Source organism: Pseudopipra pipra, chromosome 3, assembly GCF_036250125.1.
Source record: "Pseudopipra pipra isolate bDixPip1 chromosome 3, bDixPip1.hap1, whole genome shotgun sequence".
NCBI classification, from domain to species: Eukaryota; Metazoa; Chordata; class Aves; order Passeriformes; family Pipridae; genus Pseudopipra; species Pseudopipra pipra.
In genome coordinates, this window is record NC_087551.1 from 58,235,505 (window position 1) to 58,250,931 (window position 15,427).

General features: G+C 40.7%; 1 protein-coding gene across 6 annotated transcripts in view; it reads right to left on the bottom strand.

Moving 5' to 3' along the window:
• PDE7B (phosphodiesterase 7B) overlaps positions 1–15,427 on the bottom strand; it is a 174,142-nt gene that overhangs the window by 6,738 nt on the left and 151,977 nt on the right. For all 6 annotated transcript variants that reach the window (XM_064649422.1, XM_064649421.1, XM_064649419.1 and 3 more), the window contains 6 exons: positions 14,363–14,458; positions 12,566–12,666; positions 10,947–11,078; positions 5,519–5,610; positions 4,312–4,456; positions 2,295–2,391 (listed from right to left, as the gene is read on the bottom strand). In XM_064649422.1, the coding sequence (XP_064505492.1) occupies positions 2,295–2,391; positions 4,312–4,456; positions 5,519–5,610; positions 10,947–11,078; positions 12,566–12,666; positions 14,363–14,458 (663 nt within the window). The remainder of the gene's footprint in view (positions 1–2,294; positions 2,392–4,311; positions 4,457–5,518; positions 5,611–10,946; positions 11,079–12,565; positions 12,667–14,362; positions 14,459–15,427) is intronic.

Here is a 15,427-nt window from a genome sequence, read left to right on the forward strand (position 1 = left end):
AATGTGAGCAGAGTATTTTCAGTTGTAATTAGCTATTTAGAAAATATCAGGGAAACATTTTTAGCTTCATAGACAGCAAAAGGAACAATTTAGCAAAACTGACACAAAATAACAGTTTATCATGTTTCCAAATGTGCAGTTTGACTGTCTTTTTCTCATCTACCTTCCAAAACTTTTTGACTGAAAAAAAGTGTCTAACTCCAGTGACATCCCCTCTCTAGGTATTCTGGGCTGAAAATGGTTGACCTGCCTGGCTCAAAATGTATCAACATCTTCTTGTCTTTGAGAAGTAATTTAAATGACAAAAGTAAGATTTTCCTTTGTATGGTAAGAACTTAAAATGATGGTCAATTTTCTTATGCTTCAAGTTGCTGTAGAAGGAACTGCATGAATTAGTTTCTGAAAACTTTCATGGTGGGTAAAATCTTCCAAGCAATTGTAAAACATCATAAGAGAAACTGATCATTAATGTTGCTTAAACATTAGGCATTGTCGTGGGTTTTTGGAGGAGGTCAAACCACGACAGCCATTTTCTTGAAACTTTTTCTTACCAGTTCCAGTTTCATATAAATAAATCAAGTTGCATTACTTACCTTGTCTTCCTAACTGACTTGTAAAACATCTGAAAACAAGGTAAAGTATTTTTCTAAAGAAAGTTTGTTAGGAGCTGCTGTAGGCATCAGGTGCTCCCTGAAATGTACCTGGGTTGTATATTTTATTTACTAACAGATTTAGCATAGATGCACCAGAAGACTAGAAGATCAGGATCTGAGTGTCTATGAAAATGGAATTAGAAATGTTTGATACAAAAAAATGTTAAAACTTTGTATCTGTTCCAGAAGGAAGATTAAACAAGGCACTAGTTGTGGTATTCTCAGTATCATCTACAGTTAAAAATCAAAATATGAGAGCTATGGTTTCCAAATGTTAAACTTAGGGCCAAAAAATACCTTCAAGCCCCAGCACTGTGTGTAAAGGGGTAGAGAGGTCTACAAAAACATTTTAAAGTGACAATGGTATCTAAATACATGCTATTTATTATTGGGGGGTTTTGTATCACTTAACATGATTATACAGCCATTAGTGATAGTCAGACCACAGTTTCTGTATAGTGTCCCACATGAAATGCTCTTTTTCTCCCTTTCATGCTTCTAATGGGTCTCATAGATCGGGTGTCTCCTTTCAGAGGTATGTTTTAGATGTTAGACTAATAAATCTTGAGGGCTGTGGAAAAAGCTTACATTTATAGGAGATGAGAGTGCTTTCTCATCATAGTCCTCAGTACACTAAGGTCCCACATCACTGGGGCCCTGTTCTCATGAGCTGGATATTGATTATGCCTTGACTATACATCTGACTAAATAAACCTGCATCTGGCAAGTTACTTACGTTGATTCAAAGGCATCAAAGCTCAAACTGACACTTGCTGAAAATGAACTTGCTGACCTATTTGTCCTTGTTATGGAATAACTGTACCAGGTACCAGTTTGGATGTGGCTTAATTTTGTAGTGCAAAATTTCAAATGAACTGAGAATTTTATTGCGTGCTTTTGTAGTGTTTGTACTGCTTGCCTTCAACTCTCAGGATGCTCTGAACAAAGTATTTAGCAGTGATTAAACTCTGCTGCACCCTGTGTTGTAGCACAGAATGACCTTGCCTATGCAGATAGAGCCAAATGGTGTAATTACTGTGTTTCAAAAAAAATCCCTGCCTAACTGTGCTCTCTGCAGGGGTTCGAAAACATTTGCAATAGGTTCTTGCCGAGGTTTGGCTTGCATGCTTTGGCCCTTTCAACAGCGTACTGGGAAGCGTGTTTGAACCCTTTCTCTGCATTTGTAGGCAGAAGAATGTGTCATATTTGGGAAACAGTGAGGGTAAGGCTCCCATCAGAGTTGTAGTGGGAGCATGAAAAGCGAGATAAAACATAGTGGACAGTGGTAGGATTTTGGGGCAGTGTGGCCCCGGCACTTCTCCAGCTCAGAAATGCCAATGGTGACCAGACGGCTCTCAGAGAAGAACCTAGACGTGGGCTCTTAAGCTGAATTCCAGTGCTGAGGCACAGCAGAGCCCTCCCTCTTGCCTGATGCTCGCAGAGGAACAGCGAGGGCAGAGAAACTTTTGCTGCTCTTCTGCCCCTTGCTGCTTTTCCAGTGAGGCAGTGTATCTCTCAACATCTCATCCTCGAGGGACATTTCAAGGCAAGGTGGTTATGCTGAATTCTACCTCTGACTCATCACACAAAACCCACAGAAATCTGAGGTAAAAGGGGATGCTGTGAGTCAAAGGGGCTGACCTTGCCGGTAAAACTCTTCACAGACCCGTTCACTCCACTGTTTGCTCAGATCCCAGAGCCGGCAAGGGTTGCAAATGTCAGCACACTTGAGTGCAATCTAAAAGCAAGAAGAAAAGTAGGAGTGAGAAAAGAAGTTACTGTATAGCAATGCTTCAGCAGTAAATCTGCAGTCATGAAACTCCCAGGCCTCACCAGCAATGCTGGGAAGGGTTAAGATTACCTTTTAGAGACTCAGCCTTACCCAAACATGCCCTTTGAGGAAAGAGCATTTATTTAAGCTGCAGACAAAACTTTCATTCAGCACTCCACTTTACCGTAGTGAGAACAAGAGGAGGGCCAAATTCCAAGGCTGCAAAGTGTTTTGGATATTCCTTGCAAGGAATACGCCAACAAAAGCCTCAGGCTGGCTCCTGCTGACTGCTTGGCTCAGCATCCATGGCTGATGACAAGGAAGGGAAGAGCCAAGCTGGTATATTTGGGCATCATTTCTCTGTAGTCTCAGTGAGTGACCTTGCACCTCACTTCAATTACACTTCATCTTAATGTCTGCACATTTTTGTTTACAAAGCCGAGCATAAGGCTCTCAGCACTGCCCCTGGCTTGGTTTCACTTAGTTAACTAGTACTTTTAAGTGCTTTGCAGGGGAATGCGTACAGGAGGGCAAGAGGTTTTGAAAATCAAGTAACTGTTTCAGAAAAGTAAACCATGTATTAGTCTGCCTGTCTTATTGCCTTGGAACAAGATGTTCATGTCATGAACACAGTCAGTTAGCCTGACAGAAGTCAGAAATTCTGGCACCCATGAAGAAAACATAAGAAACATTTCCTGTATAAATTCAGACCTGTGAACCAGAGGAGGGAAGTCTCCACATTACTTTTCTCTCTGGATTAAACCCTAATGTTACTATCTATTACAACGACCTTTCAGACATTCTTTAGCTTACTCTGATCAATCAAGATTCCTTGATTTTTTTCTTTTTTTCTTCCACAACTAATCCACCGGATAATTGAATCTCATCATGTCTGTTCCCTAGTTACTATTTTCAAGAAAGTACATAAGAAATTTTTTTGCCACAGTTGAGAACTGTAATTCCTCTGCTTTTGCATTTGCACAACTTGCTTGCCTAATCTGTCCAGAAATATAATAAACCTGTCATCCTGCCCTGCATGGTCTATGCAGGAATCTGACAGATGACTCTTTGATGCAGGACAGGTGAGCAGGAGGGGGAAGAATTACCAGATTAGCATTTCTTTCCTTGCAACAGTAAGGAACTGTAACTTAGACAAAAGGAAAACATGTAGGTATTTGTTTTATAAATGATAATGATTACTTCAACTTCTTTATGGACTTAAGAATGAAATTAATGTAATTTCTCCAAAGAAGCAAGTATACGCAGCTACTTTAATCACGATAATGCTTTAATAGGTCAAGGTTTATTCTGAAGAGTCTGCTAATGACTGCAGCTTAACACAGAAACAGTGTGAATCTATTTCATTTTTTAATAAAGCATGGTTTTCTCATTAGCTGGGTAGAAGCTCTAGAGAAGCATCTGCTGCCATGGCAACAGCTGTCTGCAGAGGCAGTTCCTGAGTGTCCATCACAGGACACCTGATGTCACACTGTGCTGGAAAACACACCAATGAGGGGGCTCTCCTGCATGGTGCTAGAAAATAACACCAGTGGAGAGAGAGACACTACAATCGAAGCATTACCTGGCAAGAGAAGCAGTGTTCTGGAAATAAAATAATTACTAGCTTATCTTCATTTCTTAGCATTTGACACACTCCTCTATCTGTTGCATTCACAACTTTTTAACTCAAGGAAATTACAAAAGGAAATACTGGAGGCACCTTATGCTTGCCTTACATGTCAGGTGGCAGAAGGAAAGTGTTTATCGTAATAGGGAGAGGCTGATGTCCAGACATACCATCATATGTTACTCCAACATATAATAGGAAATACTGTGACTTTAAAAATGAGTAAAAATAATAGTGAAAAAAATATCTTTTGAAGTTACCTGAAGCATAAAATGTCTGTCTTGTGCATCCTCCAGCCTCAAATCCTGATTGTCAAGGTGAGATTTCAGACGGATCAAAAACTCATTCTGCCTGTTGATGTCTGTTGCCAAGATCAGGGAGCCCAACTGCTGCTCGATGTCCTGTCTGCAATGGAGGAAAATAAGCCCCTTTAATCATGGAACCACTGAACATTAATAGCTCAAACCAACCTGCTACGCATCACAGCTAGCATAAAGCTTCCTCTCTCTTTATGGATCCAGTGTGATCTGTTTGGTCAGTCTCTGCTGGGGTTTGCCGAGTACAACCATTCTACCTGCCTAAATGGGTTCAAGAGGAATAGATAAGGTAGACGAAAAATGCTTGTTGGCACAGGTTGTTCTGAAAGCTTCTGAAAAGTGCTAGGAAAGTACAAAAAAACCACTCCAAAACAAGAGCATAATGCATCAAGAAAAATGCTCACGTCTTACTTCAGCTGCTCAGAGCTGAGTGGTTAATACTGCAACTTTGAAGTTGCAGTCAAAGTTGTGAAGGTCTGGACTGAAGTCCAACTGAAGGTGGATGCAACTGTCTGATGCAAAGAACTTCTGGAGAGATACAAAGCTTATTGCTTCTAGGTAATTTGTTTATGTTCTTGGTAAGGTCACCTGTGATTTAAAATTTAGTATCGCAATCTGTTCATTGGCTCAACCTCCATTCCTCAGTGGGACTAGTACTGCACAAAACCAGCAGATACAAAGCTAGCAGCAACTTGGCCAAGGTGCTCATGTTGTTGCTTTTTTTTGCTTCACCTATAAAGGCTGGACCATGCTTTCGCAGGCAGGCATGGAAGTCCTGAGCAGTCTTGATGCTATTTGACCAACTCCTTCAATTTCCTATTTCATGCTTTTTAATCACTAAATCTTTCCATATTCAGTTGGTGCTACATAAAATGAAAAATGCCAACAATTGATCTGAAAAGCTCCACTTCTGCTGGGCCTCCCCATGCTCCTGGTGCTGAGAGTAGCCATTCCTGTGCTGCAGAAGCGGCTAGGTCTTAGAAAATACCTCTGCTGTATAACTTGTCTCATGATTTCATATTGGCACCAACTGAGGGCAGGAAGTTCAGCCTATTCTGAAGCCTGGGCCTCTTTGCTAGTATCCTTTTAAGAAGAGTGAAGGAAGCCATGGACTAGTTTCAGTGATGCATTTCTTCCCGTGGACACTTACGTCACCTCCTTGGGCAGATGGGCGAGGAGCCGTGACTCTCGCAGCATGCCTATCGTAGATCGCCAGTGATGGTTCTCCAGCACTGAAACGTTCTATGGAGGAATAACAGGAATAAATTCAAGGGTTAGGCAGGTATCCATGGTACAGATATGGATTTGCCATATCACATGATACCCAGACCTGGCTGGACATGCTGTAACGTGTGCTTTTTAGCCACATTTGGATTAGAGTAATTGGTCTAGATTTCTATACTTAAGGACCTTGTACTTCTGGATTTCTTAGCTAAGGTCAGCCCTAGAGCCCTGTTGTTCTACAGTTTTTGAGTCCTGCTGTGAACAGAGGAGCTAATCTCACCTGAGTGGGAGGTAGCTTACATTCTAACAGATTTATTAACAAAAGAATTAAAGCAGGAGTGCAAAATCGTATTTTTGCCTCCTATTAATCCCGGGTTGACTTCTCAACCTCTACAGTTTGAATGCAGAGTGGACAAGAAAAAGAAAACTAAACTGCCAAATCTCCCTTGAAGTCAGGGAACTGGAAGCTACCTGCAGCTGTTCAGTGAAAGGAGGAGGAGTAGCAGTACTGCTGAGCATTTGCAGGCTTCAGCAACTTAGTCTGCAACAAATTTTGAGTCCTTTTTGTTTGCTTCCTTCCAAGAAAGTGGAACCAAAGTTAGGTTGGAAAAAATTGCTAGAGAACAGAACCCCAGCTTTCTAGGTTGTCAGTAAATTATAACAAATTGGATATCTTGTGTCTGATGACCTGAAATTATTATCCTAACACACAATGCATTTGCCAATCATCACTTCTTTAGTTCACAGAGTACCTTCTATCACCAAATGCCTCAGAAATGTCACTTGTTCAGAAACCTCTAGCATCTGTTCCCTGGCTTTTGCAGTAGATAAGAACTGGATTAAAAAAAAAATCAACACATAATCAAACCTTTTGAGCAGGTAAACAGAGCAAGGACCCCACCCTGTCACTGCAAACAGGGAAATTAGAGTAAGAATCCCTCTTTCCAGCCACTGTTAATCTCCAGCTCCCTTATTCACAGTCTGAGTTGTTGCTGCCATAGTGCTGCCTTTCCTGTGGGACATGATGCACAGCTTCTACTTTTCCAAGAGGGACTGAACAGTATTTTCTCCTTAAGACTTCCCCATCCTCCTTTGTAATCCTGTCATATCTAATGACTGTTGAAACATTAAACATTGCCAGTAACCAAGATCCAATTTTGCATTTTTATTTTTCTTGAAGCTTCATGCTACAAATTAGTGCAATGGTGAGAGTGCATTTTGGATTGACTTCCTATTACAGTACTTTCTGTTGCTTTTGAATTCACACAAACAATGTTGCTTTGGTATTTCTCTGGGTTTGTTTGTTTGCTTGTTTGTTTCCCTTACAGGTATGAGGGATACTGGGGAAGGGGAGGGGAGGAAACAAAGTAAAACTAACTCCAAAACTTTCAAACTGTGCAAAAAATTAAGTCCTTTTCTTAGGAAGAGCTGAAAGATCTCAACATTATTTACGCAGTATCGAAATTACTTTTGACAGCAATTCTGTTCATTTGCCAACCTAAATATCCCTTTTCTCCTTTTGTAAATACATCAGGATGGACTTCTGCAACCCTTCGCTCTGACCAAGAAAAATAAGGAAATGTAATAGGGCATAACAACAAATTTTTTCTTCTTTTTTTTCACCTACCCAGTCACAGAGTTGAATCCTGGTCCCAAGAGTCACCCCAAGACCACTTCCATCTTCCTACCCGAAGGTAAATTAGACAGACTCCACTTGACTGACACCTTTGCTTTTTGGGAAGGCTTACACTTGTTTAAGGCAGTGCCTGTGTGCACAGGTTCCTGGGACCGTGGTCTGACTGCACCCTTGAAACATCCTGACAGGGGAGATCCCCCTTGGAACACCCTGTGACCCCACATGCCTTCTGGCATGGCAGCCTTACTTGCTGTGAGGAGCTGCTTCACCAGCACCTACCTCAACCAGGGAATTACGCTCCATGGATGCAGTTGCTCTTTGGCCATACTGAAGGCCAGCCAGAACAGGGCTGAACACAAAGTCATCTGAGAACTTTCCTGCATCCAATTAATAGTTACTCAAAGGCAAAATCAAACTCAGGTAATCATCTCAGAGTATTTCCACTTCTGTGAGTTGCCTGCTGCTACAGGGGGAACCCTAAACTGACACTGCTGCACTGTCTAGTTTCCCACGCTGAAAGTACACAGAGGAGGGAAAAGGAAAGGTCAAGTTAACAAGCAGTAACTGAGCATGAAGTCATATGACTCTCCTCTTAAATGTAAGGAGCCAGAATCCCTGAAGCAGCTGCCAACAATCAGTAGAGTCAGCTATTCCACCTAGGAACACATTACTGCCTTATTAAAACTAATTGCCGTGAGCTATTGGATCGCCTAGGCTGGTGGGGAGATGTCCCATGCACAGAAAAGTCTGCATGCTGGTTTGCAGACTGGAGTTCTCAGCTCTGCTTCACCTGGTGTTTTATTTTTTTAAAAAACTTAGTAGCTCAGGTTTGTTTTAGAGGCTGCACTATGGGAAGCTTGTCATATTTACAGTGAATTGCTAAAACACAGACTTCAGGACTGTGAGGAAATAAAACCTGTTTATTTTACTTAAACTATCACAATAGCTCCAATCTGTCAGTTTATCTGAGCTGTTTGAACCACTGCACTCAACATATGCATTTGGAAAAGAATAGTAACTTGAAGAGAGGAAGACTTGCTATTAACCAGGTGCAGAGTAAACTGCAATTTTAATTCAAAGTCAAAGTGGATCAGAATTTCTCTCAGTCTGGTCATCTATTTTTAGTCATTGAGCAATTGGTTTAACTACACAATGTTAAATGGACACTTCAATTAGAAATGGTGCTTTTAAGTAGAACTGTTATAACTGATGCCCAAAATGTACCTTCTTATTTCCAGCTTATATACATCTATATTAAAGTTGTAAAGTGTTCTTTCATAGTTTTCTGAAACCTGTTTTGTTCTACAGAGGTTGTATGTGATCTTTCCATATTTCTAAACTCTTGTCCTTCATTTAAAAGCCAGACAATGAAAGTTAGAAGCAAAGTCTGCATCACATAACAAGGAATGCTGGTGTGCTCCTCACAGAACTCCGTGACCTCCTGACCCCTTGCAATCACCTTCTACACTCTCAACTGTCTTCGTAATACTGGAGACTTGAATGAGGCACTTTTATTTTTGTGAAAAACTATGGTGCATGCGACCACATGCAACAGATTCTTGTGGAAATTACCCTATAGATTACAAAAAAAAAAAAAAAAGTCTTGTATCATAAAATAGGGATTTAGTTTGAAAATAAATATTGAAAGCTCTGAAGTCCTAGGTTATGTCACCTATCTTCCTGAAACATGACTCTTCTCATATATGCACTTCAGAAGGTGTCAAACACTGCATCTTTGCCAAATACTGAGCCACCTCGTTTTGCAAAACCTTTTCTTCCAAATGTAAAGTTCTAATTTAAATGTCAAACCATCAAAAGCAAAGAGATGCCATACATGGATAAGTCCACTGTCCCAGTGACAGACGACTGCCAGCTATGTTAAAATTTACTTTTGTTTGATCTTTTTTCTGATTAATCCCAGCAGTTCTGCTACTTAAAAACCAAAAACCATGACCTTTTTTGTTTCAGTTTCAAGCACACGTAAAGTACATGTTTTACAGACTATTCTCCGAATCTAAATTTTTTGCTAAAAATGTTCTCAGCAAAACTTTTTTCCAGTAGTTATTTTTACTGGCATCCATATACTGTATACTACTAATATTTTTTGAAACAATCTGGGATCAATTTCAGATAAAATAAGTAAAACTTGTCAGTGAATGTCCCTAAGTAGAGTACTTAAAATCTCATTTGCTGTTGAAAGATTGCATTTTATGCATTGTCACTGCCTTTTCTAACCAACATTTTTAAGTATATTCAAGCCCAGTCAACTGAGCAGAAACCATCTCTCCAAGATACTAATATTTTAGCTCTATTTCTTTCAGATTAGCCTGATTTTTCAACCTAATTATATACTACTGTTTCTTACTATTAATTTGAGAAGGAATTGTTTGTACCTTTAGTAGGACAAGGGTTTTTTGTGGAATGGCTCTCCTCACTCCTCTTCAAAGGATCCTTAACATAACATTCCCAAAGTCCCCCAGCTTAGGCCCCTGACTTTTCTCTCTCCTCATTCAGCTGGCCCAACATTTAGAAAAGACTGGAATATGGGTGTGACATAATATGCTGCATCAGTTTCTGATGAGGCCAGTCACAAACTTTTCAGTGTTTGAGCATTACTATGCCCTGGCTGGAGCTCTCACAATGCAGCCCATTCCCATATCTGAGGGCAGGACAGTTGCACCATTGCACAATGAAACGTGTACTGTGTAATGGGAAAACTCAAACATTGCCTGGGTAGAGGAGAACAAGAGAGACTCTCTTATTGAGTAATGAGGACATCACAGCAATCTCTCAATTTGCCAAGTACGTGTAGAAAGGTACATAGCTATTAGTGAGTCTTCTTCAGGCAGATTAATTTTTACCTCAGGATATTCTATTTCTGACACCTCATTATGAAGTTGAAGGCTGAAGTTGACTCTTCCAATGTGGGTCAAAACCTCAAATATATTCAAAAGGGACCACAAAAGTCAGGCAACATGTGTTCATAGGTATTTATTGAATAAGAGGGTCTGTATTTTTGTTTCAGAAGTTTTCTACTACTGCTTGCCAAAGCTGGAAGTAAGTATACCAAGTGAAGGACAGCTCTGTACTTATCCCAGACTTACTTTTCTCTCTGAGATCTTTTACTCGCTGCTCTTAGAAACAGGATACTGGTCTAGACAGCCTGTGGTGTGACCTAGTGGCTGTTTTTAAGTTCTTTCTTTATATCTTGAGGAACATTACTGTAAATGTCTACAACTTTCCTTTGGTTTCCTCTATCTTCTATTTTTTTTAATGCAGTGTTCACTAAGTATTTAATTTTACTACAGCCATATGAAGCAAAAGTTTCTTTTAATGCAGCACCAATTTAGAGCATGCCTGCTGCTTACTTGGTCACTGAAGGAAGATGAAGTACAAATTATCTTCTTGTGATTTTAAATCTCCTACCCACAGTTCCTCACAGTTCATCCCAGATGATCTACACAGCAGATCTGATAAATGTCAGACAACTGATAAATGTCCTCAAAAAAATCCAACATTTCCACTTTCTTTCTCAAGAGTATCAGCTCTGCTGTAAGAAGTGACACCTGGTGTCACTGAAATTGTCCAGACTCTGAAGTGCAGGATGACTTGATCAGCATCCCCCCACTGCCAGATTTTGGCATTAGAGTTCACTGCAAATTGCTTAAACTCTCCTTGACACCATTTCACATGCTAGCAGCTTGAAGAGCAGTTTTACCTGATACAGGCTGGCAAGGTGGTGTTTTGTTTTAATCAAAAAGGGTTGGTTGACCCCCGGGTGATCCACGTCATGGGCCGCAGCAGCTAGCAGTCCCAGCATGATGTCCGATGGGGTGAGGAAGTTGGCAAGCTGAATCATCACACACATTAATCACAACATGAACAGTAAACACTTTTTCTTTTTTTGGCAAATAAACAAACCAGCTGGCATTGCTTGGTTTTATAGGCATTTGTATACAAATGTCAAATACAAAATAAATTTTGTGAACGTTTTTAAGGTGATGGTTGAACAAACATCTTTAAAGATATTAGACTATATAATCATGTTTTATTATAGTTTGTATTTCTTATCTCTTTTATCATTCATGGCAATATACGGATTGTTGTAACAGAAGTGCTTGAGCATAGTCTAAAACATTCAGTTTAAAAAATTAAACAAGTATACTGGCAGGTTGGCTACGCTAGCGTACATGGCGAGAGCTCTGCCTCACACAGTATTTAGTAATGCCAACGATAGATTAGGTTTCATTTTTCTAGCATGGCACTGTTATAAAATGCAGAGTTCATCAGCTTTTGAAATTTCAAACTTGGCTGTTAGCTATTTCAGTTTAACTGTAAGTATTTTGTTAGAGAATATAATTTACCTTTCTAATTTCAAACATCCAAGTTTGAAAACCTGTCCAGATTTTTTTCTGCTATAGACCTCATTTAGAAGCAAATTTTCTTATAATTGAAAGGAAATGAAAGGAAGTCTTAGCATTTTCTGTTTCTGACAGTGAAGCAGCTATTACCAGCCTGATGAGTCTGTACAGAGTACAGGTCTGTGAGATGAAAGAAGCATCCCAAGATGAGAACTGAAGAGCAGTAATGGTACAGGTTCTGGATGTTGGCTGTCCTCTGCAAGTCTTGACAGAAGGGACTTGCAGATCTTGCAGGAGATGAAAATACAGGAAAGCTGGGGCCTGCTTCTGTCCTCACTTACCATTACTATATTCTCGTGTAACAAACTGCTAGTTCTAGCAGAACATCCTTTCATTTAAGTCAAGCCAGGAAAGACTACTCATATTCTTATACTGTGGCTCAGCACTCCACTATCACAGTGCCTTCCAGTAACATAAGGTAATGTCACACCCTGACGCTGTGAGGACTTGCTGCAGCAGTCAAATGCTCCTGTTTACTTTTGCAGAGGACACCCTTGCACAACAGACCCATCTGAAGGGATTGTTTTGCCCTTTCCTGGTGTGGCACTGCCTAATCTGGTATTCTGAAATACTGATGAGAGGACCTTATGCCCTGAGGTGACTGAGGCACAGGCATGCATTGCCTTCTGCTGAGTTTCATGGGAGAACTGCAGCCACTGCTGGGTGGTTGGTACACACCGTCGTGGTGGATGGAGCTCATATGACAGCATTTAGAGACGTTGCCTGCATGATGAGAAGTGACTCTAGTAGCTTGATTAAAATGTCTGTAATCTGTAGCTGACACTGCTCCTGACTTGTTGGTGACTTCCAGCACGCAATCACCTTTCGCTATCTACAAACATCTTTTTATTTCAATCCTGGGAAAAAAATCTGAGAATCATCTGAAAGCAACACCAGTGTGAAAGGTTGTCATTACCTTGGGCTCTCTCAGATAGCAGTGCATAGCTTGTGTGACATCAGCAGCATGGACAGCATTGTGGTATGGGTTTTGGCTATGGTAATCTTCTTGAACCATAACTGGGAATCAAAACAGAAAACAAAGATCCTTTTGTCTCTGAGTGCCATGGCCACAAGTGGGAACTGGACTTAAAATACAATCTGAGGTTTTGCAGTCAGCTGTCTAAGGACTTTCTTCAAATTGCTGTAGTTTATTTAGATTGCTGCTCTTATTGGGACACCTTTAGAGAAAAAATGCATGAAAGGATTTGTGAGGCCTGAGGGCATAGAGTGGGTATAGTGCATAAATCAACTCTTTCTTGCCTTAGTGAAGGCTCTCATTCAGGAGTAAAATAAACAAGGAAGAGAGGCAAATTTATCCACAACTGTGTGTAATTATTTAGGCTGCTGCCATAGGGTAGCAGTGTGCCATTAAGACAGTACCACCTATTTTACAGCAGCAGGTAGTAAGGGCCTGATATCCTGGCATCATTTGTTATTTGAGTGATGAACTACAGCCAAAGGCATTTCTACATCCCCCACGCATAGAATCAAAAGATAAAGCATTGGGGTATCCACAGCAAAATCTCCTGTGATAATTTTAGTCACATCTATGTGTTCATTTTAAAATACCAGTCCTTCTTGCTTTAGTTTACAGTGCTGGAACTGGTCCAGCTGGATCAGGAGCACCAACCTATTAACTCTCAGCTTTCACTTGCACAGAAAATCATTGAGGTGTGTGCTTCACACCCATTTGTTCCTTGCAGCAGTGCCTGCACCACTAGGTGGTCTTGGGACAACACCATGTGAACACTGGAAGCTGCATGTGATCTTGCCCAAAACACTCTCCTAGACAGTATCAAATCAATCAAACAGAAAGGTAACAGGCAGATTTCCCATGGCACTCGTTGCCAGCACAGGGAACGCCAAAGAAAGTCCTAGCCTTCTGTTTGTTTCCAAATTCACAAGCATCGTGAGGTACAGTGGGTAATCCTTTGAACTCTGAGTACCACTAGTTCTAATGACTCAAGTGTCCACTTCATGGCTGCCCACAGGAATTAGAAACAGCAGAGATATTTTGTCTCTCCATACCAGAGGAATGCCCTCCAGAAACAACAATTAGGCACTCTTAAAGAAGAGACCCTGACTTGGAAACTCCTCCTGACAGCCTAACAAACTGGCATTCAGCTGCATTCAAAACATGATGCAAAAAGTAATTGATTTTGGCCAATTTCTTCTTTTGGTTCACTGACAGCATGGGGCTAATATCTGTGTTGGCAGTAACAGCAGCAGGGGCTTTCATCAACACTATTCAGTGCAGACAGCTTGATATAATTTGTTAAATTTTGCACATAAGCTTTTAACTGCTCTGGATCTCAGTGGTCTGTTAGTCACTAAAATAATTATACTACACCACAATCGTACTGAGCACGTTTAGGTTCTGCAGTGTCTGTCTGTTTGTCTGTCTGTGTGGGCCTACAGCTTGGCCATATGTCTGCATGGAATAGTTTATGTGAAATCACCAGAACGATTGTGGTACTGGGATGCTTCAGCCCAATGCAGAGCCTTTTGAAGTCCCTCCATTGACTAGGTACTGAACCAAGTACCTGAGGGTCTGTTAACTGTATGCCAACATATATCACAGAAATGCTTTACTGAAATATTTGCAACAACAGCATGATTTTTATGTAGATACATAGACCAAACCAGTGCCTTCTCTGATGCTCTACTTAAGCTGCAAACTTCATTCAAAGATGGCTCTGAGGTGAGCACTTACCTAAAAACCTGTGTAATGTAACCATGTCTAACTGGAAATGGTGAATAAGTCCATGCACATTGAAGAGGTGACAAAGCAGTGTTACGAGACTGTTTCCTAAAAGCAGAAAGGAACAATTCTTAGATTCCCGTAACAGGAGTTACAAAACAAGCAAGACTAAAAATCTTGGTAATTTCCTATAAATCAGATGCTATCACCTTAGGTCGTATCATATGAGCTTAGATGACACTCATATACTCACGAGTCACTTACATAAGGTACTCCTATATATAATCAAGAGTTGATGGCACAGCTGTACCAATGGAGTACCATTATTGTGTCTAGCTGCCATGAAGTCACTTTTGCGTTTTCAGCATGACACAGGCAAACCGTGGTTTTAACTGGCAGAAGGTAAACTGACATGGTTTGAACTGGAAGTCTTATGACAGGCTTGTTTGCGAATGACATCATCTTCATAATTCAGGTCTACCTCCAGAAACAGCAGAAAGGAGAATGGCTTTTCTGCCACTTTGGTTTGTCATACTGTACTAATTAATTAATTACTAAAAAGCAGCAATTTGTAATTAATTTTTTTATTTTATGCATGGCTGTACAAACATGTAATTAGCCCATGTACCTAGCTCAGGTACAGTTGCATCTCATAATGATGACGCAGACAAGAAAAATGAGTTGCAGCACTTACAGTCTCAAGTCCCACTGTAATGTTATACTGGCCTTACTGTAAATCCATGTATTGGGTCTGGCTGAGCTGCAGTTCATTTCCCCACAGTAGCCCTCAAAGTGCTGTGCTTTGCATTGGTAGCTAGAAGGGTGTTGATAACACACCAGTGTTTTGGCTACTGCTGAGCACAGCATCAGCACTGTAACATTCCTTCCTCAAATGAGGGCAAGATCCTGGGAGGAGACCCAAGCAGGCCAGCTGACCCAAACTGACCAAAGGGATATTCCAGACCATATGACATCAGCTCAGATATTAAGAGCTAAAGCACAGAACAAGAGTGTGGGCACTCATTGTCTCCAGTGGCTGCCTGCTGAGAAACTGTCACGTGTACTGAAGCCCCGCTT